At 39.2% G+C, this 16,777-nt stretch overlaps 3 protein-coding genes across 3 annotated transcripts in view; 1 reads left to right on the top strand and 2 right to left on the bottom strand.

The window, feature by feature from the left end:
• Window positions 1-624: 624 nt before the first annotated feature.
• LOC115631364 lies at window positions 625-2,679 on the bottom strand. Its single transcript, XM_030528083.1, has one exon. It carries the CDS (start codon window positions 2,677-2,679, stop codon window positions 625-627), a length of 2,055 nt encoding a protein of 684 aa, XP_030383943.1.
• A 6,566-nt stretch (window positions 2,680-9,245) lies between these two features.
• On the bottom strand, window positions 9,246-10,229 carry LOC115631857. The gene is made up of 2 exons (XM_030528703.1): window positions 10,099-10,229; window positions 9,246-10,034 (listed from the first exon to the last, which is right to left on the bottom strand). Exons 1-2 carry the CDS (start codon window positions 10,148-10,150, stop codon window positions 9,334-9,336), a joined length of 753 nt encoding a protein of 250 aa, XP_030384563.1. The 5' UTR covers window positions 10,151-10,229; the 3' UTR covers window positions 9,246-9,333.
• Window positions 10,230-15,768: 5,539 nt separating this feature from the next.
• LOC115631633 (mucin-5AC) overlaps window positions 15,769-16,777 on the top strand; it is a 33,466-nt gene continuing 32,457 nt past the window's right edge. Inside the window, exon 1 of the mRNA XM_030528442.1 lies at window positions 15,769-15,816. The gene's annotated coding sequence lies outside the window, so the exon portion shown is untranslated. The remainder of the gene's footprint in view (window positions 15,817-16,777) is intronic.

Consider the following 16,777-nt stretch of genomic DNA (forward strand, 5'->3'; position numbering starts at 1 on the left):
CAAATAGTCTGTGTGCGTGTTTGTGTTTATTTTGCGATTTGTTCGTCCATTTGTGGTTGAGTTATAAGGTCGTTGACAGAAATGCTGATAAATTAATTTCAGAACTAACTTTGTGCTGTCCTCTACATACGAGTATGTCAGTATGTTGTTGGCTGCCAACTTTTGTAGCTACTTCGCATAATTCCTTTATTTTATTATAAGCCGAACAGAGAGTAAAGATAACTGATGTTTGATTCTGGCCGCGGGTGGCAGCTGAGTCGTACCTGTTTGCCGATTTGGGTCAACTTGGCGAGCCACATGAACAGCAACAACCACAACAACAACAACGATACAAGCAAACATACAGTTGACATAACTGTTGTCTGCCTGTCAGCCCCAAATGCAAAGAGCCTGAAGCTATGCTTTGCTTTTGTGCGGTTAAAATTATGTAAATATTCAGGCTACGGATATGTTTGGGCAATGAGCTTATGTTGAAAGCTGATAGGAATACGGTTGGAAAACTATCGAATGCAATTATTCATAACACCTTGCCTTGGGGAGTAATATTCACTACTTTTCGAATAGCAAGCATTATTGTTGGCCAACTCAGAGTGCTCAGATGCCTTAGGGTTATATTTTGAATTTTTAATCGTTTTTATTGGATGCATATGGAGCTGGCTTGCAATAACAGAACATCCTGATATTGGGATTTTTGGTGCAGTAGGACTGATTGTGGATATTGTTGATGCGCGTTATGTCGCCAGTCAGCGCCATCGTAAAGCCCGTAAAACGTGTGGTGGCCTCGAACTGAGCCTCGCCGGGCAGCGTCTGCAATCGCACCTTCACCTCCTGCTCAGCCTCGTTCTTGGTATACGGCTGACTGAGTTCACGCTGTGTGCTATATAGGTAGGCCTTCAGGACCGCATCCAACTGCAGGTATTGGCATTGCGAGAAGGGACGCAGGTTGTCGTTGATGATGCGCACGATAGCCCGAGCAGCTCGCTGTGCACGCGCATCGCTCACCGACAAGGATATGAAGCCGTGGCACACACAGTAGTCGGCCGGAATACGAGAGGTCTTGCATGTGCGGAATGGAGATACTGGCAGGAAAAGAGTCATGCCTCGTGGGATTACGGCATCGCGCATCAACCTTAGCTTATCGGCTCGCGAAGCCAGCGATTGTGGACGCAATTTGTTTAAGTCGATGAGATCGTACAGAGTGGAGAAGAGATCGTATGTGGTCACCAGATTGCGGTCGTTGTCCGCCAAATTGTCGAGTGCCTCTGGATACCGTTTTTTCAGCCAAGCGGGGTAAATAGCAAACAGTAGGGGCAGTCCATCCTCCAACATGCCCTGATACGTGCGTCTGAAGGGACCCCAGCGTAGGCCGTGGTCTGACATCAGCAGAATGAAGGTGTTGTTCATAACGCCGGTCGCACTCAGGCGGCGCAGCAACTTAAAGAAACGTATATCCAGTTTTTGGGGATAGTTGAAGTAATCGAAAACTCCCTGCTTCCACCAGTAGAAGGAGAAGAAAGGATAACGCTGCTTGTGCGGCAACAGACGTTCGATGTGCTCGAACAATACATCCGCGTACTCCCGTCCGCCCGAACAATGGATGTAGTCCAGCTTAGCAAAGGTTCTACAGTAGCTATTCATCTCAATGAGGGTGGGACGCAGGTAATGATCGAACGTTGGAGCTCTGGATATCGATTTAAATTGCCTCGATACACCGGAAACCGGTTCATCCTCGCCATAGCTGGTGTTATAGCCCCTTCTCTTGAAGTGCTCCCACAGCAGATCACACTTATCGTATTTCAAGTGGTTCGATGGCTCTTTTCTCAGCCCACACTCGATGTGAAAGTGCTCGAAGCTCATGCCCGTGAGCATGGGCATAAGATTGAGAAACGTATCGCCGCCGACCTTATTGTAGCCCCAGAACTCAACGTGCGGCAGCTGTGTGCGGATGTAGCCGGCAGTGACAGGCATTTGACGCAGAAAATTCAAATGCGAGACCTTATCGAGCCCCAGTATCATGATCGATATGAGTGGAGCGGCCGGCAATGGTTTTTTCTTGGACGTAGTCTTGCGACTGCTGGTCGGTTCGATTTTCTTCGTCTTGGACTGCCGCCACAGAATCAAAGGCAAAGTCTCATTTCTCAGGCCAAGCTTGGGCGGTGGTTGCACAAAGAAATGCACATCCTGATGCAGCGTCTGGTTGGAACTATCCAAGCAGGCCACACGTATCAGTCGTATGCCATGGGCCATGGTCACACGATATGGTTCCTCCAGTCGAAAGTGCACAGCTCTCCCAATCTCTTTCGACCCACCAGACAGACTGGTCACTGGCCAGTACTGACAGTGAACATCCATGCCCTCGAGCTGCAACTTCATGTTCATGCTCAGCTCAAGAGTCCAACTGCCTCCGTACATTTTGGTCTCGAACCAGGTGGAATTCGGACACTTGGTTGCGGGCAGCAAGTACATGTAGTGCGATATGCGTCGATTCATCACATCCAAGGCGACAATCTTGCAACCAGGATTGTTCACAAAATATGCGTTTTCCAGCTGGGTGGTCGTGTAGAAAAACCTATCGCTCAAGTAGTCCAGGTACACGTAGCTATACCCGAGCATGCACAAAACAATGCCGACAATCGCAACTTTCCGATACCATTTTTCAGCGCGCGTGAGAAACTTCATTTTCAAATCAATTAAACATTAATGAAGACGTGCGCGAATGTGAAATATTATTTGAAATTTTTAGAACACACATAAGACAATTTTGGCTAATGTTGCTAAGATTGCTGAGTGGATTAAGTTTATCGATTATATTATTTGGTAGAAAGTTTCAAACGAGTTAGCAGCCCCGTTTAACTTTCATATATTCCAATTATTTCAATTCTTTTCACTCTATTATTGCTTAAAAAATGTATGTGGTTGAGCTAAGATCTATTTATTTTGTATGAAGTATGGTTATCAGACTTCAACTCCACAAATTGTATAGTCATTGGCTACGTGAATAGAGATTTTGAACACTCCCGGTAATCTAAATAATCACTGAACGATTTATGGCTTAGAACCTAAACTTTATTTTGTTCTTATTTATCGCACAACCTTTCAAGCATTGTGTCATTATTCATAATTAAAAGTAATGAGAAGTAAACAAAAATTGCAATCCTCTCCACCACTTTTTTAAAACAACAATGAATTTTCATAACGATTATTAATTTGTATTTAAATATCATCAATATTTATTGGCATACATAATTATTTCCTGAAATAGCAAACAGCTTGGTTTTAATAGCTTTCCCCACTGGCATTACGGCGCCAATTAACCGTTTTGTGAGCTTTTCCGTGAATGCTTTTGTGGAAAAACAATAGCGAGAAAAAATTGAAACCAATCTAAAGCTTAATTCAAGCATTTAATGATAATTACAGCGACCATTAGCAATTGTCTGCTGGCAATAATAACAAAGGGCATAAAAAGAAGACGAAAAAATAATGAAGAGCTGCAGATGAGGATCCGTGTCCGTGTTCGTGTCCGTGGCTGGCAGCACGTGTCCTTGCGCCGCGCTTTTCAATTACCGCAGCCACAGTGGCAATCTAATGAATTGTTAAATTATGTAATGAAGCGTGTACTTTAGATAAATGAAAACTAATTAAATTAACTTTAGTGGCAGTCTACCATGCAGCCACAGAGAGAGTGCAACTTTGCCAAAGAAACGAGAATGAAAATGCGCTTTCGCCTTGATTTTGGATTGCCAGCCAGTTAAGCTTCAGCCATTAAATTCGTTAGCCGAGAAGAGCAAACAATATAAGTCGGATTTTAATTTATTTGGCAGCATTTAAGTGCATATGGATCGGAGCAAAACTAATTGTTTGCGACAAATGAAACTCAAACAAATTTGTCTGACTAAACAAACTGCCATATAGTCGTATGTCGTATGTGTGTGTGTGTGTGCTATATTTTGTATGTTTTGCTAAAGTTTTCTCAATTAGGCACGTTCTGCAGCATAAGCTATTATATTTAATTGCCTCGCCAGTATTTACCGAAACGTTCGATTCCCATATGCGTCACGTAAAACATTAAAATAAATGGAATCGTGTGCGAACGACAGGAATAAATTAGGCTGCATTTAAACTTGTGGTTTCGAAGCTTAAACGAACATTAAGAAGTTGTAAATTGCCATTATAGCTCACCTGCCATTGCCTTAATCAATAGCTGAGTGCATTAATTGAAACTCAAATAGCGATCTAGTGTGTTATGTGCGACTAAAGTACTTGTATTGGACAATCATTCTGGGAGAGGAATGGACACTGAGTTGAAACAAAATAAACAAACCACTGTCGAATTATGTTGGAGGCATTAGTAAATTAATATAATTAAAATCGGAATCTGTTTGATCAACTTCAATTAATTTGATTTGATTTAATTTTAATTCTGCTACGCACTTGTTTTTCATCAGCTGAATGGGCAGGCATTTCTCTATAATCAGTTTTAAATTAAAATAAACATATAACTTGAAGCAGAAGAAGCACACTTTCAAAAGAAAAGACTTTTTGACAGGACTACTTATCCAATATACTCCCCTTAATCCAGCAAAATTTCTAATGTAAAGAACCCATTCATTTAGCTTACAATTGACACGCATAACATACTTGTAGTATTCATATATTTGTCAAGTTAAAATATAGAACCCTGGTAAGCACTTTTATTACAGCACTTGTTAGAAATTTGAATACAATTACTGACTTTTTAATTACAAACTATCACTCGCATATCGATGGCTCTTACCTGAGAGCCCATGTGCAATTAATATTGCGCCTAATTGCAGCACACAGTGTTCTCTCTCCCGCCTTATCTCTCCTGTTGCACCATATCTATGCAACAAATTCAACTGAAGTGCATTTTATGGGCTTTCCAGGCGACATTTCACAAAACGGCACACGAGGAGGCCGACAAGAGGCACATAAAATTTGATTTACAAATGAAAATTCATGATTCTGTCGTCTGGCCCAGACTAGGAGTGCTGGCCTGGCCAACAGTGAAAGCGACTTTCCCCGCTGCTTTTGTAATTCAGCTCTCGACTGAATCGCCCATGCGACATTCATAAATCAATGTTACATTTCCACTTGTGTATGTGTGTGTGTGTATGTGTGTATGTGTGTTTGTGGTGCTCTCCTGCAGATGGAAAACTGCGCCATTTTGCAGGCACACTTCATTTTGCTTTTGCCTTTTTGCATTTAGAGTGGTGCTGCGTACATTTTCGGAACGTATATTTTATGCTTAATTGCGAAAGAGGCACCGAAATTGGATTCGTTGCAGTGTCTATGCAGTTAAAGAGCTGGATGGTGAAAGGCAGTCGAACTATGTTACACTCGACAACGAAGGATATTTGGTTGGGGCCACTTATTTGCTGGCAGTATATTGTTTGTTAAGTGCTTATGACTAGTACGCTGTAATAGAAAAGCTAGAAAGCCAAAAAGTCTATATTAAATCTCAGCTAAGTTAGAATTTCATGTAAATGCAGAGCTTATTTTCAAATAGAGAACATAAAATCAAGCGTTAATCAATAAAAGTGGTTGCTTAGTTTAGAATATAAGAGTTTCTTTTTAATTTGTTTTTCTTAATAATATTTTGTTTGTTTATTAGATGACTGGCCTTCGACTATCTTTTAGTTACAAATTTTAAATTTTGTATATCAGTATATCAGCATATCTGTGCTATAATCCATCTCTCAAGGCAGATTATAAATTAATCCACGCACTGGGTCGAGCTTAGTCCATTCGCTTGTCGACACAAAGCCCACAGAATATAAATCTTAACAAAATATTTCACAGCCAACAGACCCATTAAAACGGGCTGCCAGACGTATGGTTATGGATGTGTGCTTGCGTGTGTGTGTGCGTGTGTGTGTGTGTGTGTGTATGTGTGTGTGTCCCTCACATGTACACTGTACGTACTTTATATTCAAAAGTGTGTAATTTGCGAAACTTGGCTCGCGTGTGTTCGCAATCTCCCGAGGCGACGGCAAAGCAACAACAGCTGCGTTTGTCACATTAACCTGCTGCCGTCGGCTAACAGTGGGAACGATTAACAATATTATTGATTTTTTGTGGAATTTCTTCTCTAAGTAAACATAGATTGAACATTTTAGTGTTTGTTATTTCTATCTATAAAGCATTAAGTGCATTTGTATTCAAAATGAAACTTAATTATTCAAATTCTCAAATTTAGTTTATTTGCAACAGAGCTGTGTAAGTATTTCTATTTTCAGCTCAGATTGCTCCTTAATTGTGGGTTAAATTTAAAATAACGTAGCTTCTTTTAGGCAGGAAAACTCCACTTTGAATTGTCAGTTGTTTGAGCTCGACGATGGCGAATAAGTCAGTTTCTTAATCATTCATATTGTCCTTTCAAAAATGTGTGTATTTTATTTACTTGATTCAAATGTTTATTATTTCACAAGCTATTCACTTGTGGCCCTCCTAATTAAATTCTGATTTGTATGTACATTTATTCATATGTCAAATAGTTTTTATTCATTATATTAAACTGCAAGCAACTACCTTTCGTTTTACAAACAAATACGTCATTCTTTTCAAATATTATTAATCATTAAATAGAGTAAGCATTACCTTCTCTTTCGGGTTGTTATATTTTAATTCAAGCTGGAAATAAACGGTTTCATTCTATAATTTTAAATCTACACTTTACTCATGATTTGCTTCTTCATAAAATGATTAAAAGATTCAAAGCAAAAGATTAACACAGCAACCCACAGTGTATTGGAGGACGTACCGAGGGTGGAAGCTGGGACTGGAAGCTGGGGGGGCTATGGACGTAGTCTGCTTTTATAGGTCGTCGGCAGTGGCAGCCCCGTCGTCGCCGCCATCGTCGCCATCGTCATCAGGTCGCGGTTAATTATGTTTTTTGTACCCAGGCGTATACAAAATAACGTCAACGTCTGTACTGCCTCGGCCTCTGTCTCTGCCCCTACTTCTGTCTCTGACTCTGCCTCTTCCTCTTCCTCTGACTCTGACTACTCTGCGTCAACAGTGCGGCTGTGTGATTTTCGTCTCAGATTTAATGTGCACTTTGATGTGAAACATTGCTAATTTGCTTTTTTATGTTGTTGTTGGTTTTTGTTTCGTTGCCGTGCTGCATGGGCGTTCGCATAGCGTCAATTTTTAAAGCCTCATTAATGTCTGGCATGTAGTACATACATATACAAGTATATATATTTTTATGTCACTTCGGTTTCAATTATGACTTTGTATATGGCACGCTTGTTTGCAATTTAATGGGACAAAGTGCTGTTGTCGCTGTTGTCGGTTGTTGAGGTACTTGTAAAGGTTATTTGTGAGGTTAAATGTAGATTATTGGCTATATGTTTGCGTGTGTTCAGAGTAAATATGTTATGCGAAGCTTAAAATTAAAAGCCTTTTAATTGCAATATTACTCAATGAAGCGCATCAAAGGAAAACAAATTGGGGCACATGTAAATTAATATGTTAAATACTGGCTGTTTAATTTGTAATGTAAATTGTGAAAAGCAAAAAATCAACAAATGGAAGACTTTGTTTAATTAGTCTTCATGCAGTCAATCGCACAATAGCTATAAATAGCAGCACTCAGGATAATATTGTTAAATACATTTGATCTACTGCATGTTTTTTTTTTGTCGAATTCACAGACAATTCAACTCACTACTTATAAATTAAAATCGACTTATTTCTTGTTTTTTTATGCAACCAGAATACATTTCAGTTGCAATAGAATATTTTTATGTTACGGAGTTAGCGCACGTCTGAGTTTTTGAACTATGAAACTCGTTTAATCGCATTACTTCTTGAACTGAGGTGGGGGTTAAACTTACACTTTACTTTCTTTAACTAATGATTTGTTCTTTGAATGTATTACTAATCATTACTGTATTGGTAATACTTTAAAACTTTATTTAAAGAGCAACAAGTGTAAAGAATACAATAACAAAGAACCTTTATTATTGCATGACATTCTCTTTTCAAAATATCTACAGTCGTTTAATATTTCGTTTTGTTTCAATAATCGATTAGTGATTGAAAGAAGCTACTTCTGGCAAGCATCGCAAACAGAATTTCTGTCACTCTTAAGTACATTTAATGAAGTTTAAAATGCAATTCCATTTTTTAAATTTATTTTCAAATTAAAACACGAAAATGAATCTCATTAGAGCTAGGCAAGCAGCCTTCGAGCACTAAAGCCGACTGGCCCAACCACTTATTCTGTACCCATGTCACTCAAGCCCTTCACTTGCTTCGTCGCCATCTGGCTTTTCCCCCTCTCCAACACTGTATGCCATGTGTTTTGCTTCGGTGTTATTGTTGTTGTTAGCTTTTGCCCTTTTGGCACCTTCTCGCTTGATCAAATTGAACATCAACATCAAATAACATTGCTGCGAGTGGCTTAACACTTGGCTTCTGTTGCCGCTCCACCCGCCCCTCCATCCTGATGTTGTTCTTTGTACTTATGTATTGGGCGAATGCTTACGTTTCGCTGATTTTTAAGTGTGTGCTTAAGAATTTTTGACAACTTTTTCAAATTCCTCGAGCACGTAGCACAAAGTTTCGAGGGCCGCCCCCTTAAGCTGCGAGGAGAAAGCAAAGCAAAAAGTAATTTTGATTTTATTAGCTGTGTAGCACCTGATGGCATCTTTGGCTGCGTTTTCAATTCAATTTTCAGTGAATTGCGTGTTCCACAAAGGAAAACTTTGCCACACACACACACACACACACACATCTACACATTTCGATATCGACAGCTTGAAAAAGTTAACAGCTTGATGTGAAGTTTTGTCCACAACTTGTTGTTGTTGTTGTTGCTTTGTTTTGTTCCCCCCGCCCCTGTTTATCGAGATACATTTTTTTGTGAGCCTGGGAAAACTTCTGGCCAAATGCCAACAAGCCAACCAATCGTTAAGCGCAAATGACGGCTTTGAAAAAAATTAATTTGAGCCGCGCAACTGAATTTTTACGTCGCTAGAGTTGTTGTTTTCTATATTTGAAGTTTTCTTTGTTATAAACTTTTTTGTTCTTAAATCAATGTAAGACGAAGTTTGTGCAGCTGCTTGTCTTAGTTATTGCTTTTTAGGATGGCCTTAAATATTTAATTGAATTTATAATCAAATGATGCCTGAAGACTAGAGATGAGTCCATTTCTAGAAATCTTTATCATTATTCTACTATGATGATCCATGCTGAATAAATTTATAATGTTGGGGTAATTACATTCCCTTTTTCTTTGCATTTCGCTTTTATTTATTAACCAAAAATATACATGAAAGCTATGATTTCTTTACACAAAAAAACCATTTACAAGCTTAAGCTTCCCACACTAGAGGTGGCTTCAGGGTCCGATTGTCCCACCACAGTCGAGGTGTCGTCTTCATCTCCATCAACTTTGCCATCTAAAAGGTCTTGGTATCCAAACAACTCATCCTCCTCTGCATCGAACTCATTGCTCTCAATCAAATAGCCAATTACATTGAACTCGGCGTTGAGACTTTGTTCCCAGCGCTGCACCAAATCATCGGCACATACGCCCATCGAGCCACATGCAATGCCAAGGACATGGTTGGCATTGCAGCCAGCAAGAAGGGAGTATGGGCCACGATTTGCAAATTTCTCCCTCGACGGAGTGAGATCGTAGATCTTCCCATTGAGGGCCGTATAAATGGGCTTGTTGTGGTTCAGTCCATCGTAGGCCATTAACTGATGCAGGGTGAGCAACAAAGCATTGTCACCCGTGGGCAGTGACTTTGAGGTCTGATTATTGTTGGAGCTATTGTTCTTTATATTGAGATGTTCGATTGCGCTCTGTTCCGGCTCTGATTGCTGAGATGTGCCCCTCTCTTTGGGGAGCTTCTCCTCCGTTGTGCACTTATTGGAGAATATTTTCACAATCCTAGTTGTGGCATAATAGCCAACAACGAATGAGATAAGCACCTGACTGATGGGACTCTTAAGCACAGGTCGCAGAAGCGCCTTGGCAGCCTTTATATTGGGATTCATTTCTGCAAACATACAATTAATAGACTTTACCTATCTTTAAATTCGATTCTTACTAAAGAAGCTTACTTGCAAAATATATTTGCGGCTGTGCCAGCTTAAGGACTTCCAGTAGCGACATATTTCAGTGCTCTATTTATTTGTATCTACAGTCGCAGAGATGTGAGTTAGTTTGAATAAACTTTCAATTTGGATGTGTCAGAATACAACATTTCTAGCCTACTTGATGTGATATGAAAGAATAAAGCAGGGGAGGAATTTTTCTACTGGAGCCGGCTCGATTATTTCGTCTTTGTATGCCTCATAACCGCAGCCCACTTTTGTCTAAGAACTATTATCTAATTTGCGACATTCCGCCGAAAAGGTTCTTTAACATCATAATGGGCTGAAGTGGAAAGAGCTTTACTTTCTAAGCTGCCCCGCGTAACCGGCGAGGCGTTGGCTTCCCCCGCGTCATGTGTTTGCTGTCAGATGTCGTTAACATTAACGCCAGTGCACATAAAAGTCGGCTTAAAAACATTTGCATGCGCGTTGGAGCTGCCACTGTAAGGCCTTTAGCCCGCGTCCTTCGTCTGCGTCTGCATCTACGTTCCAGTTTCTGTTGCTGTTTGTTATCAAATTGGTTGTACTTGCGCTTTAATATGACTTAATAAGCTCATTACAATTTTTTCATGAGTGTGTAACAAATGTAATTTGGCGCCGCGAGAGCGCCATTTTTATCACGCACACACACACACGCGCGTGCACAGACCACACATGCAAAAGTTTCCTTAACAACAACAAAAAATCTGAGGGGGTTTCCGCCTTATGCGCGCATAAAAATTTGCATAACGTTGATTTTGTTGCGCATTACGCATACGCCGCATGTGACGCTGACGCTTATTGCTTTGGGCGCCGACAACCACACACCAAACACAAACACACACACACACAGAAGACATTTGTAGCAGTTGTTTTTTGTGAGCATGTGTGTGCATTTTTTGTTCTCCTACGCGGTTCTTTAATTTAATAAATTAAAACATATTTTGCATGGCATTCAAATATAATGACAACAGCTCTGCGGTATTTTCGCTGTCAAGTCTGTTTCTTTTTTGCTTGTTTGTTGCTGTCTGCTTTTCTTTTAATTAAAATTAACAAAATTATATCGGTACGAAACTCAAATTGCCGCTTCTGTCCCTTTTTATTGCCTTCTTCTCGTGCCGTTTGTTATTAATAAACTTTTTAATTGCAAGCAAACAGCAGGCATCTGTTCGCATTAACTTCTGGCTTTGTGGCTGGCACTTTAATAATGATTACATATTGGGTTTGTTTTTTGTAAGCCACCGTCTGTGCTTTGGCATGGCTGATTTTCGAGGAATTGCGTTAAAAAAATAAAACAGCAGACAACTAAAGCTCATAAGTCCCTTGATACTGAAGGCATGTGAAGCGTGAAAAAGGTCAGTGTGTTATTAAGCTGTTAATATAGTAAGTTAATGAAAATTAATTCTAAAATATGCTCAGCATGTTTGTTTAAAAATTGTTTATGTTGCAGATTATTTGTGAGACTGCTTTAAAGAAAATTTGTATACCTTCTCCTGAAATAAAATGCGACTTAATTATATTTTAGAGTGTAATTTATTTAAATTAAAAGCTTAACTGTGTCACTACTTGTATGTGAAGTAATATATTATCACTTAAGATTTTAATCTTCGACATAAAAGCGGCCAACAGCACTTATGAGAATTGGTTCTCAACTGTTTCTATTTTACGCAACTATTCTGTTATTCTTTGTCATTTGTGCTGGTTTCAAGTAGAAATTAGCGCTTAGCCTATAAATTATTTATCCTTGCAAAAAAAGCCAAACATTTTCGTAAATAGTTTGCTGAAAAAAGTACCAACAAACAACTAGTAAATGTAAAGGATTCTTAGAATGTAAAGTATTCAAAAACTAGCCCTAACTCTAGTTCTAATGGAGCCATGGAAACTATAAATAAATTTAAGCGTACTCGCAAGCAAAGATGTTACGCAAGCTTGTAACCAAAACTACATTTCTTTAAAGCGAATTCATGTTTAAATATAAAACGAATTTAGTTTCGCTTTAGAATATAAGTCGAAATAACCATAAATATTGTGAAATTCTTCACTGCACGCCCGTTCTATAGCACTGAGATATTTTAGCTATTTAAAAGGCACCAACACATAACTGCAAATGATTTGCATGGTATTTCAAAAGTTTGCACCACAAACAGTCAGTTCGCATTGACATACAATCAAGGCCACAGCCGCCTGCAAGTGCAGAGATAGCGTCATTCCAATGGGCAGCCAATCTAGGGAAATGCCATAGCAATGCCAATTCAATGGCAATGTTCAACCAGCGATTATATTTGCATGCTAAATGCTTCACATATTTCACCGAAGTGCACTCGATATGATGCCAGAGCACACGTAAAAATATGCCAAGCATAAAATTTGCCACAATGTGGCACACAGCACAAAAAGTTGGCAACTTTCGATATTCTTGTTAGGTTGCTGTTCACTTTCCTTTCTGAGCATCATGGAGAAGGGGGAAGCAGGCGCGACATTTGGCACATGTACTCGCATCTCGCATCTCGTATCTCGTTTCAAAGTCGCCTGCGGAGTGAGAGCTGATGGTGCGAAAAAATCTAGCTTTTATTGCCCTAGTTTTTTTGATCTGTGGTTGCCGGCAGCGTTGCGGGAGGGGGCGTTGGGAGGGGCCTACCTTGACACTTGTGAAATTGTCGCCTGTGAAATGTGTGTTGGGCTCAATTTGTAGCTGCGGCTTTTTGATTTTTTCTTTCGTTTTTTCCGATTTTGCTTATTGATCATGTTAACGTCGAATATATCAAAGTCTGTGCGGCCAACTGTAGAACAAGGCCAAAGGTGGGCTTCAATTTCTAGGTGAGTTGGTAGCATTTCATGAATAAAACAAATACTGCAATAGTAATATATTTTCAATTTACAGCTGCATAGCTCACTATATTTATTCCGTTTCTCTGCAGAAAGCTGCTACAAATAACTTATAAGGTAGCCACCATTTTAAAGGACACCAATCAAATTAACTACGTATCTACTTTGTATATAGTTTTTTCCGTTTCAAGAGTGCCTTCTTTTATGACAAACACACCTGAAATTCTCGACTTCATGCACAGACTAACCACAACTGCCGCTGAACCGCCTGGAGCCTGTGTGAGCCACACAAATTCAATCGAGAACGGCAAACTCAATGCTGCTCGTTTATTATAAGCCGCAGCATTGCATTAAATCAATATTTGGAGCTCGTTTGCCTGCCTTGGAGCCAGAATGGCGCAACCTTTGTCTGCCAGCCTGCCAGCCTGCCATCCTGTCTGTTTCTACACTAAATTATAAACTTTCTTCCGGCAACGGCAAGTGTGCCATGTAATTACGAGCACAGCCAAAATTAATGAACTCTCGAATGCAGGAAAGCGCGTTCCTGATGATGCCAGCCACCGCATAAATATTACACAGCTAAACATATAGAGCTCTTACACACCCACAGCTATAGAGGGAAACCACAGCTTGTGATTTCGCAGGCGAAAACTTTTGCAGTTCGATTTGATGAACGTGAAGAGTGGCAGCCAACAAGCTCGTACGTGCAAAGTTTTGGGAGCCGATGCCGGTGCTGCTGCTGGTGCAGGGGCCTCGCGTTGGCAATAATTTCTCCAAAATTTCAGGCTGTCCTTCAGTCACGAAAGTTGCTCATTACGAAAGTTGTGTGCGTGAGACTCAAGTTATGATTTCATATTAATAACTTGTCGGAATTGTGAAGCGTGTGCAGCGTTAATGAGATGTGAGAAAGTGTCTTATTACAAGTGCCTCGCGAAATGTAGCAAAAGCATGAAACCAAATTTATTTAACCCACTTGGTCGAGAAGCGTGAAATGTGTCGTCCTCAAGTGCTGCTTGGATTGCGCCTTTTAAATTACTTCAAGCTAGTTTTTATAAATAAATTACTATTATTTATGTTATTACTCATTTAGAAAGCTCGACAAATTAAAGCCATTGCATATTTTAAGTGCACTGGTTAAAAAGGGCAAGCAAATCATTGGAGTGATTTTTCGAATGTCAAATTATTATTATTACTCTCCATAAGCTGCACACATTATTGTTTTAAGCTTAATGTAAAATCATGTGACCGTAATTTTATAATAAGTAAGTATTCTAAAATAATCTGCATCTTTAAAGTCATTTGCATGGCTAACATTAAAATACTGGAAACTATTATAAAGTTTTTTTATTTTCCTGAAGGTTTTTCCAACAACTGTAACTATTTGTCTTCTAATTATGGGACTAAAACTAAATGGCTCATTGATGAATGGTCAGTCCCTTCTTGTAAGAACATAACATCGCCTTAGTCAATCGGAGTTCTATAAAGCCTATCTGGTAATGATGCTGGATAATGAGATAAAAAAAACTTCCACTTTTCAGGCATTAGGAATGATCTAAACAAAATTAATAAGTTTACACTAACGGAAAGCTCAATATAACATAATTTATTATTATTATAGTTTACATTTTTGATACGTTTATCTGGCTTTGAATCAAGTCATATCTGATGGAATGGCCAATGAAATTCCCCCAACGTAACGAACGCGTTATCAGATATTGCAGCATTTAGTGAGATACTTCTCAGATCAGAGGATGAACTAGGGCAACAATGGGTTAACCAGCAATATATCAAGTGCTGTTGTGTACAATTAGCTGCATTTGGCTAATAGGGCATAGAATATGCCTCCATCTACCACCACCACATGCCCACTTTATGGCCGCATTGTAATGCAGTTAGCGCCTCTTGCTACGCAATGATACTTAATGTCAAAATCATTATAATAAATTACATAAATGATGATACAAATAAAAATACGCATAATGTGCGCACAAACAATGAAGCGTGAAGCAAGGCAAGCCAAGGCCAGGCAGGGGGAAGCTGTCAGGCCAGACGTTGAGGCTCCCACGCATGCACACACACACACTGCCACACAATTAGAGAGGGAGGGAGAGAGAGCGAGGGGGAGGTAGAGGGAGAGCGCTATACACACGTCCTTATGCATGCAGCACACATTACGCATAAAGGCCATAGACATTAGTGTGGATAATGAAAAGCAATGGTCTAAGTGCGGCACTACAAACAGACATGGCGGGTGGCCTGCAGACAGACAACGTACAACACACACATACACACACACACACACACACACACTCACAACACACACACAGACAGCATAGACGAAGACATTGGATTTGCCGGCAAATATGTATAAATGCTTGTACGCGCCCAACCAAGCGGCTGCATAAAATACAAATAAAACTTGTACAAGTATAAGTAAAAATAAAAATGGCGTCCAACATTCCCGTAGCCACAAGTTATGGTAGCTTCGTGTGTGTGTGTATGTGTGTGTGTGTGTTTGTCGCCACGTGCCTGCATCTCAGCTGTCCGCTCAGCTGTTAGGAGCGGCAAATGTTTTGGGAAATTCGTACAAACATTTCTTGCATTCGTTTGAAAAATTTCCCAAAATAAAATACATACGCACTGGATGCTGTGCGCAGGTTGAGAGTCCCAGCGCATGACTCGACATCCATTTGGATCTCAGAGAGCGAGCACTTTTATAGCAACTCAGAGCTTTATTATCTGAGCAGTGAGCGCTACAGACTACCCAGCATCCTTAGACGTAAGCACGGACATGCCAGTAGCGGAGCAACTTTCAAGCGTTTCGGTCCTCCACAGAATTGTGAGCGCGACACTAACGCAATTCCACATTCCATACATACGGTACGCAATACCCAAATAGTTTTGTTTGCAGGTGTGTTAACTAATATACCTTTATAAGTCGTTCTGTGCATACCATAACTGAGGCCGCCAAAAATTAGACAAAACTGGGCAGAAGCCGAAATAAACTAAACAACATGATTGTTCAGTGAAACTAAAAAGATATATGAACTCTCAACGTAAATTGAACCATACACTAAGGAAATAATAAGCAAATAAAGTTCACAGATGTGTAAAAATTTAAATACTTATCAGTTAAAATATAAATATATGCCAACAGCATAAATACAAATAAATAAACAGTGCTGAACATAAATGCTTGCTTCTTTCCATAACTTAGTTAGAAACCCAGCTTAAGAAAAGAAACAATTTAATCTAAAATAAATAAATAAGCTACTTTTTGCATTTATATTTTTATAAACAACTCCAAAGCAACAAATTTTCGGAGTTTTATAATTTAATTTCTTAAGTGACTTTTATTTTTGAATAATATTAAACTAAATGCTTATATTAAATAACAATAATACATGACACTAGATTAAAATATAATAATAAATCCAAATTAAAAAGCAAATGAATAATACATTTCGTAATAAATCATTAAAAGAAAGTATTTGTTCATCATATTCTGAAAAGTACATTAATAAAATAAATAATATCTAAAATCGTTAAACGCTATATCTGCAGCATCTCTACAAACTCGATAAGTTTATAAATGTGCAAATATCTGTAGGAAATTTGTGTGAAATCGAATTTAAATTAAAGCGGCAGTTGTTATTTAAATTTACAATTAAATTTACTGCTCCCGAACGCATTCAATTCACGTTTATTTCCGTATATTTATTCACTCGCACACATACTTGATTATAAATATAGTAACAGCAAGTGTGGCGTGCGATAACAAAGGAAAAAATTGTAAATATTTTTTTATAAATTTTTCACAATGTATAGTACATATAGATAT

Source organism: Scaptodrosophila lebanonensis, unplaced genomic scaffold (genome assembly GCF_003285725.1).
Source record: "Scaptodrosophila lebanonensis strain 11010-0011.00,11010-0021.00 unplaced genomic scaffold, SlebRS2 tig00001412-arrow-pilon, whole genome shotgun sequence".
Taxonomy (NCBI): domain Eukaryota; kingdom Metazoa; phylum Arthropoda; class Insecta; order Diptera; family Drosophilidae; genus Scaptodrosophila; species Scaptodrosophila lebanonensis.